The 11,712-nt window shown below is 39.2% G+C and overlaps 1 protein-coding gene across 2 annotated transcripts; it reads right to left on the bottom strand.

The window, feature by feature from the left end:
• Nucleotides 1-854: 854 nt before the first annotated feature.
• Nucleotides 855-9,902, bottom strand: agxta (alanine--glyoxylate and serine--pyruvate aminotransferase a). 2 transcript variants are annotated; one of them, XM_061978367.2, is made up of 10 exons: nt 9,647-9,902; nt 7,874-8,066; nt 7,684-7,748; nt 7,525-7,625; nt 7,390-7,460; nt 7,142-7,325; nt 7,001-7,070; nt 1,269-1,364; nt 1,078-1,206; nt 855-1,002 (listed from the first exon to the last, which is right to left on the bottom strand). In XM_061978367.2, exons 1-10 carry the CDS (start codon nt 9,803-9,805, stop codon nt 895-897), a joined length of 1,176 nt encoding a protein of 391 aa, XP_061834351.1. In that variant the 5' UTR covers nt 9,806-9,902; the 3' UTR covers nt 855-894. The 2 variants fall into 2 exon arrangements, with proteins under 2 accessions (XP_061834351.1, XP_072771224.1); XM_072915123.1 differs by having other exon boundaries at nt 9,540-9,672.
• Nucleotides 9,903-11,712: the final 1,810 nt, after the last annotated feature.

An 11,712-nucleotide genomic window follows, 5' to 3' on the forward strand; every position in this document is an offset into this window, starting at 1 on the left:
TGTGGAGGGGGCTAAATTGTTATGGAAAATAATAATGTAACGTTAGGTAATTACAGTACTCCCACCTTACATTCCTCAGGGACATTTGTATTACATCTTTTAAGCAGGTATTTTTTGTTTACATTGTTATTGCCTTCTGGTTAGCTAATGTTTGCCCTGCAGGTAATAGTCACTTTTCCACCCATTAGGTATAGTTGTAAGCCTAGTTGTTAAAGTGCACATCATTAATGTTAATTAAGCAATATTTATGTAAAAAATATTGTATTTCATATATTCATTTTTTATTTTTTGCATTAATTTATTTATTCTTTTTTTTTTTTATCTTGTTAACTATTCTGATTGTTAATTTGCTTTCTTTAAGTAAAAAAAAGGTCAAAGACAAAGCTATTTGGTTTCTTGTGAGTATATACAGTTCACTGCCGATGTGGGGGGGCGCCATCTAAAATCTTGCCTAGGGCGGCAGATTGGTTAGGGCCGGGCCTGGTTGCGGGCCAATAAAAATCACGCCGCGGGCTGCTTTGGACACCCCCGCTGTACGGGAACAGATGACTACATTCTGGGGCGGGATAGCAGGTTGTGCAGGCTTGTGAAGGCGACTGATTGCAGCTGCTTGCTGCAGCCGGACTGACATACCTATTTATGTGTTTAATTCAGAAAACAAGCATTATTCTGAAATGAAGGCTGATGCAGAGTCTTTCACACGTGGGGGGGGGAAACCAACATTTAAAGTTATTTTCTCAATTTGGCCATTTTTCAACTGGAACAGACAAAAAGATACGCTTAAATGAAAGGGACATTTTTAGATGTTCAATATTTGCAGTGTGCTGAATAAACAGCGAGTGTCGACGACTAAGAACATTTGTCGATGTATTTTATTGATTTTTTAATTTTTTTTTAGACTTTGCTCCTGTGACAGCGTGCCAGAGCGTCCCGGAGCGCCGCCAGCACCATGTCCACCTTGGCCTGGCTGCTGTTGCATCCCATCAGACCCACACGCAGCACCTGGAACATCCACACACACAGTGAGAAGGTATGCGCTGCAAAGAAACTTGCCACATCGCCCCCCCTTTTCATCACCATGCCCACAGTCGGTCCCAGACCCCCGGAGATCTCCAAATTGTGGCTTTTCATGACGTAGGCCGTGATCTCCTTCCAGTCGTATCCGTGCGGAGCCACGATGGTCGTGACGGTCGGCAGCCGCGCCGTCTTTTGTCACATCGGAGGGTTTATTTATGTGTCACAACTTGGTGAGATGAGGACATAGTCACCTTGTCTGGGACAAAGAGCTTGAGACCCATGCGCTCCAGGCCGGCGTGGAAGTACTCGGCCACGTTCCTGTGCCTTTCCCAGGAACTTTCCAGACCCTGAGACAGTCACAGTTAGTGCATGTGTTTAAAGGAATGGCATATTTGCTATAATAAGTAGAATGAAACGTCCTCCAAAACTCATTTTGGTTGCATGGGGATGGCCTAAAAACTTATTTGTAAAAATTGATTCTTAAATTATTTTTTTTAAATTAATACAGTTATTCAGTGTATATATATATATATATATATATATATATATATATATATATATATATATATATATATATATATATATATATACATACACAAACAATTAATATTATATTAATATTATTTGATAATATTTTGATATATTAAAATATGTTTAATAACAGATAATTAAAACAATTTATTCTTAAAAAAAATTATACAGTATATATATATATATAATTAATATATTGAAATTATTTAATAATATTTAATATATTAAAATATGTTTAACAACAGATTTTTAAAAATTGATTCTTAAAAAAAATTAATTATACAGTATATCTATATATAGTATATATATATATATATATATATATATATATATATATATATATATATATACAGTATATATATATAAGTATATATATAATTTATATTATATTAATGTTATTTAATATATTAAAATATGTTTAAAAACAGATATTTAAAAAAATGTATTCTTAAAAAACTAATTATAGAGTGTCTATATTTATATAATTATTATAATAATATTGTTTAATAATATTTTAATATATTAAAATATGTTTAACAACAGATATTTTAACAAATGTATTCTTAAAAAATTGTACAGTATATATACATATATATATACGTATTAGAGATGCGCGGTTTGCGGGCACAACCGCGGAGTCCGCGGATTATCCGCGGATCGGGCGGATGAAATTTAAAAAAATTAGATTTCATCCGCGGGTCGGGTCGGGCGATTGAAATTAAAAAAAATTAGATTTGAAATAGATTCAGGCGGGTGGCAGTTAAACCAATTGGGAAATATATATACATAGTTAAATGTTGTTACCCACATACGAAAAACGAGCAGGCACCTGCTGCATATGCCACAACAGAAGAAAAGAAAAGAAAAGAGATGGACACTTTTACGGAGCGGAGAAGGGACGCCTCGGGACCTCCGGGACCGAGGCCCCTTCCCCCGAGAGGGCCCCACCGGGAGTCGTAGCTGAGGCGATCCGCGAGAAGGGCCCGACGCACGTCCAGGGTCACCACCGCGCCCACCGCACCGACACCCCGCCTCGTCCGCCTTCGCCGCGGCCGGCGTCACGCGCAGCAGGTAAGCAGCTTACCTGCCCGCCACCCCCGTGGCCGGGGGCTCGTAACAGGGGTCACTCCGCGCGCTCCGCCCGCGCAGCTTACCTGCCCGCCACCCCTGTTGCCGGGGGCGCGTAACAGGGGTCACTCCGCGCGCAGTGCGCTCACGAAAGGGGTGGGGCTCACCCTGGTTGATATAGAGAGCAGGACGGTGGCCATGGAAGTCGGAACCCGCTAAGGAGTGTGTAACAACCCACCTGCCGAATCAACTAGCCCTGAAAATGTATGGCGCTGGGGCGTCGGGCCCATACCCGGCCGTCGCCGGCAGCGAGACGCGCTTGGAGGTGCGCTCAGCGCGGCTCCCATATGATTGCGCACTGGTGTGCGTCTGGGTCGTGACAGCGTGGCACGCGAAAGTCTGTGCTGCATTGGATCAGTCTCCTTTCTTTAACAGGCAAAAGCTTTATAACCTCACCATACCTGCCAACTTTTGAAATCAGAAAAACCTAGTAGCCAGGGTCCAAGGGCCGCAGGCCCCGGTAGGTCCAGGACAAAGTCCTGGTGGAGGGTTCAGGGCTTCGCCCCCCGACGCAAAATGATTATTAGCATTCAGACAGGTTAAAATGTTGCTAAAACCATCACTTTTCTATCAGTCACAGTGACTTTTCAAAACAAAAATATTACAGCAAAAATCATATGAGTTGATTGACATGTTTATTCTGTAAGCTAACTTCAATAGTTTGAAATTATTTTGACAGTTAATGCCAGTTATCCTGTCAACCTTTCACAAGACTTCAATTTGTTAATTGAAAGTATAAACAGTATAAACACTTTTTACAGTAAACAAATGGTAAAACAGTACTAAACAATTCCATAAAAAAAAAAAATTGGTGTCATTATTAACTTTCTGTCCAAGCTTGTATAATCTACTGCCTTGTTCAATTGTAAAAAATATTCTGTGCCTAAAATTCACATTTCTATCACAATTATCATACTGTAAACATGGTAAGCTAACTTCATTAAAATTAATAGTCCTGTCAATAGCATGGAATTACAATTCAAATGTAGTTTTTTTGTAAGCCTTTCAAAAGAATTCAAAATATGAAAAATTTATGAAAATTAATTTAAGCCATCAGACACTTGAAAAGTGGCACATCACATCTCTAATGTAATCATTTGAACTTTTCAACAGAAATAGCACTGCAAAAATATTAAGGACATACTTCTGTATTTTGGTAGTTATGCTGTCAACATTTAACAAGATTTCTTCAACTTGGACTTGAAAGCATAAATAGTATAAACACTTTTAACAGTATGTCGTGCTGTGAAATACAGCCGACAGGATTGCGCACCAAACACGAAGCAAGGCCAAAGCGCATGCACGTGCAGGAGAACAAAGGACTTCTTTCATTTAAGGTTTGTGATAAACCATCAAACTCATTCGTTAAAAGGACTCTATAGTAATATAAAGCGAATTTTTCTGGACATTATCATGCAAGAAAAGTTTATTTTTGGGACCGCGATCACCGCGTAATGATTTTTAAAGGTTGCATTACAAACATTTAACTGTCCCATGTGATCAGCCAGTGCGATTGGAAGTCCATGCTCAATTATTGCCTCCGTAAATAAAACTTCGGCATTTATCACATCCAAAGAATCTGTTTGGGCGACGAAAAACGTTGAAAGTTTTCCACTTGTATCGCTAGCAACGGCATTAGACTTGTGTACTTTTGTCCCAACGTGGTCTTTTACATCGCTAATTCCTCCGTGTCCGATCGAAAAATCTTGTCTGCACAAGGTGCAATTCGCGTAGTTTTCACCCTTTTTTTTTTTTTTAATTAATGAAAAACCGTATTTTTTATCACTGCAACCGTAACCCGGAATAGGTTGATGAAAACCATACGAATTACGGGAAAACCGGAGTAGTTGGCAGGTATGCCTCACTAATGCCTTGCATCGTCTATATTAGATATATAACAACGGGCGGGTGCGGGCGGATGGCGGGCGGGTGCAGTTCTGATCAAACGTTACATCGGGTGGATGGCGGATGGTTGACGACTTTCTGATGCGGTTGCGGATTAAATAATTGCCTATCCGCGCATCTCTAATACGTATATATATACGGTAATTAATATTATAATAATATTTAATATTTTTATATTAAAGTATGTTAAATAACAGATATTTTTAAAAATGTATTCTTAAAACAATTGTACAGTATATATATATATATATATATATATATATATATATATATATATATATATATATATATATATATACACACACACATGTATATATATATAATTAATATTATAATATCATTTAATATTTTTATATTAAAGTATGTTAAATAACAGATATTTAAAAAAATGTATTCTTATAAAAACTAATTATAGAGTGTATATATTTATATAATTATTATTATGTTAATATTGTTTAATAATATTATAATATATTGAAATATGTTTAACAGATATTTAAAAAAATACTTAAAAAACGAATTATAGAGTGTATATATTTATATAATTAATATTATATTATGATTTATTAATATTTTAATACATAAAAATATGTTTAACATATATTTAAAAACATTTATTCTTAACAAAAATAATTATACAGTGTATATATATATATATATATATATATATATATATGTATATATATTAATAGTATTTAATATATTAAAATATGTTTAATAACATATTTAAAACAAATATTACATTTTAAAAAAATAATGTTTTTTAAAATTATTAATTAAACTAGAATCGGGATGAATAATAATCACTTTTTTTTTTTTTTTTTTTGCCACCCCTATTATCTACATATTTCATAAGAATATTTGCACATTGGTGTGTGGTGAGAGAGAGATCGTTGGCTGTGCTGCAGGAAATGATCTCATTTCACTCATCGGTCTAAAAAAAATGATGAATTATTTCCAAGGCGTGTCCTGATTTGATGTTGATATCTGATATCATTAATAAATGTAACTGAAATGTTATAAATGTATGCATTGAAGTGTATATCATACCCTGATATGATATGATATGATATATATATATATATATATATATATATATATATATATATATATATATATATATATATTGTTGAACTTTTAAGGCTCCCCTTCTCAGTCTCAGTCATAATTTTTAAAAAAATAAGTCATATATTATTATTTTTAATTTTTTTACCCAACGCTAAAATGTGTGGAACTATTTCAGGTCTATCTGACGATATCAATTCAGATTTGTTTTTTTTAATTAAAGACAATCCTGTTTTTTTTGTTGTGAAAAACACAAACTATGCAATATTTTCCCCAAAAAGATTTTCAAAGTGGAATATGTGATGTGAAGTCATTGGAGCCTTAGATCCATCATTTATGTCAATATTGATTTTGATTCTTTTTTTTTTTTTTTTTTTTTTTTAATCAATGACAGTTTAAAAAACAACAACACTAACATTCTCTAAAACAATCACACTCAATCAAGTGTTAAAAATAAATCCTATTTTTTTGTATTTGTACTTTTAACACCTAAATCTACATATGAATCAATTTCAGTTGTTGTTGTTGTTGTAATAGTATTGAGTTTGTGGACCCCAGGAAGATTAGTGGGTTGTTGTGGCAACCAGCCAATAGGGATCCATAATAAAACAAATTTAAAAAATCAGATCCGTCGATTATATGTTTTTATTATTTTTCTATGTTTTTTTTTTGTTTTGTTTGTGTGCCTAATACCCTTTTTGTCCAAAAAATAAGACAAAAACATAGATTTTATGACAAACACACAAATTTCCCCCAAATGTTTTAAAGTGGAATATTTAAAAGTTAGGTCATTAGAGCCTTAAATAGGTCAATAATTCATAACAACATTCATTTTGATTCATTATTATTTTTGAGCAATGGCGGTTTAAAAAACCCCAACACAAACATTCTTGGGCCCCACTTGAAAAAAGAGTCAAACAAAGAAGTCATGTCTCCAAATCAAATTCCCGTATATCCGCTGATGATAGCTTTTCATCGTATTCTTGACCTTTTTTTCTTTTGTTTGTTTTTATGCCCTTTTTTGTAAAAAATAAATAAATAAATAAAAGTTTCAATGGCAAACACACAAAATATGCAAAATTTCCCTCGAAAAATATTTCCAAGTGGAATATTTGATGTGACTTGAACAATAATTCCTAAGGCTGATTTTGATTCATTATTATAGCCGCTTTGTGTTATTATAGTCAACATTTCTCCTTACATTTGCTCTTTTATTCCACTTTTCTATATTTTTTAAATGTGCTGCGGGCCGTACTTTGGACACTCCTGGACTTTGGGTCCTTTTTGACTGCTGGCAAAACAATGTTTGCTGTGTGTGTTGGCATGCAAACCACTTCAAAAAAGGTGACCACACCTCCTCGGCCAAGACGGCCAGGCCCTCCCTCAGTGCGTAGAAGGCAGAGACCGGGGCGGTGTGGTGGTACCTACAGGGACCGGACCACAAAACCATGACTTGTCATCCTGGGACTTGGGGGGGGAACAATGGCCTTCTTACATTCTGCTGGGTTTGTCGTCGCAGCCCCAGTAGTTTGCCAGCCAGCTCAGGTCCAGGAAGAAGGACACCGGCTTGGTTCTGCGGTTGAAGATCTTCTGACACGCCCTCTCACTGAAGGAGATGGGCGCCGTCCCTGGCGGGGCGTTGAGAACCTTCTGAGAACCCGTGTACATGATGTCGATCCCTGGTGGACACAGGTATGAAAAAGCTGTTTATTATGAACCGTCTGAAATGGACTCATGCGTCACCTTGTTGGTCCATGCAAACCGGAGCTCCTCCCATCGACGCCACAGAGTCCAGCAGCAACAAGCAGTCGTACCTGCAAACGGACCCGTCAGCGGCCGGAGACACCACGGCGACTGAAGCTTGGTGAATGTTGGTACTTATGACAGAGCAGTCCGATGCCGTCCAAAGGATGCAGGACTCCGGTGGATGACTCTCCGTGTGCCAGGAAAAACAGCACGGGCCTGTGTTTGGATAACGCCTGCCGCCCAATGACATCGTCGGTTTTGTGACGGACTCATACCGGACAGGTCTCTTACCTGCTCTATTTCTGCGTTCGTGAAGAACCCACCAGGGGGTGCCGCGATGGTGTTTACTCGAGCACCTGTCGAAATAAAGGATGTCAAAGAGATCCTCAAATCATGAATAGCCCAAAGACCGGATTTGGTTTTCTTGTCATGACGACATCATTTGTAAACAAATGAACACAGGCGGACATTTTAGTGGTACCTATCCTCTCGGCCATCTCTGCCGCCCGTTCTCCCCAAATGCCGTTGACTGCCACCAGCACGCCGTCTCCGGCCTCCACGGCGTTGAAGATGGCGCACTCCATGGCGGTGTGGCCGGTGCCGCTCACCGCTAACGTCATCGGGTTGTGAGTCTGGAACAGGTACTGGATCCCGCTCCTGATGTCGGACATTATCTGCAACCACAACCGACAGCAGTGAAGGATCTTGTAGGTTCTGCCGCACATACCGTACAAGATTAAAGCTCTACCGACTTATGTGTTCTAATCCACCTGGAAACCAACCAGACCAGGGTATTCTAGCCAGTCCAGAAATGGAATTGGGCACCCCAGTTAATCTACAATCACTTCCAAGGGATCTGATTCAGGCTAGACTTGGACCTCGGCATTGATATCATGCTTAAACCAGGACCTAGGTGCTTCATTTAACCTAGAGCCAAGACCTTTCCAGTCCAGTTTGAACTTGGTACTCGGCATTCCAACTAACCTAGACCTGGCCCAGGCACCGAAAACAAGATACAACTTCAACCTAAGCACCTCTATCAACCTAGTACCAGGTTCTAGTCATCACTATCAACCTTTGAAAAGAACTTGGGAAACACCATCAACCCAGATGGCTCGACATCCATATCTAGGGCAAAACTTCTACTAATAGGCATATCATTTAATCTAGCACCGATACGTTTTCCAGTTCAGCTACAACTTGGTACTAGGCATTGTTGCGTTCGGACCAGTTGTTCCTCCCAGGGAATTCAAGTTTCTGGTCGTCGCTCCCAAGCTCTTTACGACACTTAAAGCTGAGTAAAAGAACCACCAGAGACAGAATAGGTATTTTGTATATATTTGCAAAGCTGTGTAAATAAAAATGAGACCAGTCCAGCATAGAACATTCAATCACGCAGCTAAGATGGTCTGCCGACGACCAGAAACTTGAATTGTTGTGTTCGGACCAGTTGTTCCTCCCAGGGAATTCAAGTTTCTGGTCGTCGCTCCCAAGCTCTTTACGACACTTAAAGCTGAGTAAAAGAACCACCAGAGACAGAATAGGTATTTTGTATATATTTGCAAAGCTTTGTAAATATAAAATGAGACCAGTCCAGCATAGAACATTCAATCACGCAGCTAAGATGGTCTGCCCAAAAAAATGGAAACCTTCTCTTCTATAAAGTCTCTCTCCCTCCCACCCTCGTTGTCTTGTCTTTCCAGCCTAAACACATGCCCATTGTCCTCCGCATCAGGACAGAAGAATAGATAAGAAGAAGGAGTATCTCTCTTTCTTACATTCCATACCCAAGGTTAGCACACAGTATTTGCAGACAACCAAAAGACCACAATTGGAAGAAAAACACTAGCTGTTTTGTAATATGATTATGAAATTAAAGAAGTAACACTTAAATACGGATATATGTAAATATCTGCCTCCGACAGCATCCACACCAACCAAAGATTCTCTATCAACCTAGTACCAGGTTCTAAAGATTGCTATCAGCATATGAAACATTTGGGAAACACCATCAACCCAGACTGGGTAGGAGTCCACATCAAGGTAAAAAACTTATACCATCTCTTAAGCTTGGACAATATTAAAAACCTATTACTAGGTTCCTCAGTCACCGAAATCTAGCTCATACTTGGACCTGGGCATCTCACCTCAACCAAAGACAAGGACGTTCTCATCCACCCGGAACCATCACCCAATGCTTTTTTACCATTCAAATCTAGACCTAGGTGGCCCGCGTAGACCACATGCGCACTACCTGGAAGATCTCCGGATGCATGTGACCAATGACTGGGTTGGCTCCAGCCTGCAGGATGCGTGGAGGAACATTAGACGGCCCCGGTCCAAACATGTGTCGGTGAGGAACCGTCAGCGGTGTCTGCAGACATCTGGGCGGAGGCACGGACAGAGACGACATGTTTCCAGCCTGGGGTCTTCAGTTCATGACGGTGGTCTATCTCGGAAATGTTGTTTCCAGCTCGCCTTCACGTTAGCAAAGATAAGGAAGTCACTCATTGCGTTCTTGTCCACGTTAATGATTGACTCCTGACTGAGCGCTCAATCCAGTTTTTTTAAAGTCCAGTGAGTTCAAAGTCTTTCAGGCTTGAGAGCATCCCGAGTGTTAATGAACAACCAGTATTTTGTTTGCAGACTTTCAAACAAGTCAAGGATGCGAGTCTTACGAGTCGTGTCCCGGTTTATGAGTTGTTCGTGATGCTTTAGGTTGCAAGAAAAACAAATCAATCAGGTTTTGAGCCTACTCACCACTAGATGGAGTAGTGAAGGTCACAGTGAACGCCGTAAGGTCCGAGCAAAACTTCCGCTCTCACTGGCAAGCATTAGCTCATAGCTAGAGACGGAAGAAAGCCAGCCTGAAGGACAGTGCTGAGAAGAAGTGGATGATATCGATTGAATGAAAGAAAGATATCATCCAAACCGCGTAGTTAGCTAACTTGGAGGAGCATACTGAAGCAGAACGAGTCTTCCATGAATGTTCTCACTCCAGACTAGGAGCCCAGAGATGGACTTTTTTTTTTTTACTCATACTCCCCCACATTTGACCTTTTCCCCACTTTTTACGTCACCGTTCCTCTTCTGTATCCTGAACAATGTTTGTCTAATCCATACTTGCCAACCCTCCCGGATTTTCCGGGAGACTCCCGAAATTCAGCGCCTCTCCCGAAAACCTCCCGGGACAAATTTTCTCCCGAAAATCTCCCGAAATTCAGGCGGACTCAGGTCCATAATAACAAATATTTTATTTGAGTATTAACCCACAATTTAAACAGCATACCTGCCCAATCACGTTATAACTGTAGAATGATGGAGGGCGAGTTCTTGGTTTCTTATGTGGGTTTAATGTTAGACAGTTTCATTAACGTCCTCCCAGCGCGCAACAACACACAACAACAACAGCAGTCACGTTTTTGTATACCGTAAAGCAGTTTGTCTGCCGTAAACAGCAATGTTGTGACACTCTTAAACAGGACAATACTGCCATCTAGTGCATTTGATGAAAGCACTTTTGTGCGTGCCACACATCAATGCATCATCATGTTCAGCATGGTTCGAAAAATAGTGACAGAGAATAGAACAAGGATGGACAATTCAACCCTTAACTCAACAATGAGTAGATGAGTGTTATGTGTGTGTATATGTGGAAATAAATTAACACTGAAATTCAAGTATTTCTCTTATTTATATATATATAAAAAATCAAATAAGTATATATATATATAATAAAATACATATATATATACGTATATATATATATATATATATAGCTAGAATTCACTGAACGTCAAGTATTTCTTATATATACATATCTATATATCTATGAAATACTTGACTTGGTGAATTCTAGCTGTAAATATACTCCTCCCCTTTTAGCCACACCCCCGTCTCACCCCGACCACGCCCACCCCTCCCCCCACCTCCCGAAATCGGAGGTCTCAAGGTTGGCAAGTATGGTCTAATCTTCAATCAATCAATCAATCAAAGTTTACTTATATAGCCCTAAATCACGAGTGTCTCAAAGGGCTACACAAGCCACATCCTCGGCTCAGATCCCACATCAGGGCAAGAAAAAACTCAAACCTAATGGGAGTCCAGTCCATAGCGGGGCCAGCAAGAGATCATCTTGAGTGGAGACAACTCAGCGGCGCAGAGACGTCATCAACTGATGCACAGATGAGTGGTCCACCCTGGGTCCTGACTTTGGACAGCTAGCGCTTCACCTGTGGTCGCCGAATCTGTGAAGGAGAGGGGGGCAGAGCAGAAAAGAAACGGCAGATCAACTGGTCTAAAAGGGGGGTGTATTTAATA

Source organism: Nerophis lumbriciformis, linkage group LG18 (genome assembly GCF_033978685.3).
Source record: "Nerophis lumbriciformis linkage group LG18, RoL_Nlum_v2.1, whole genome shotgun sequence".
Taxonomy (NCBI): domain Eukaryota; kingdom Metazoa; phylum Chordata; class Actinopteri; order Syngnathiformes; family Syngnathidae; genus Nerophis; species Nerophis lumbriciformis.

What these genes read in the sequence shown, in the direction of transcription:
- agxta (XM_061978367.2), bottom strand. Translation starts at nt 9,805, where the DNA reads ATGTCGTCTCTGTCCGTGCCTCCGCCCAGATGTCTGCAGACACCGCTG. An exon ending in TGCATCCGGAGATCTTCCAG is followed by an intron (nt 8,067 to 9,646) that starts GTAGTGCGCATG and finishes TTGTGGTTGCAG; the next exon opens with ATAATGTCCGACATCAGGAG. An exon ending in CGAACGCAGAAATAGAGCAG is followed by an intron (nt 7,626 to 7,683) that starts GTAAGAGACCTG and finishes ATTGGGCGGCAG; the next exon opens with GCGTTATCCAAACACAGGCC.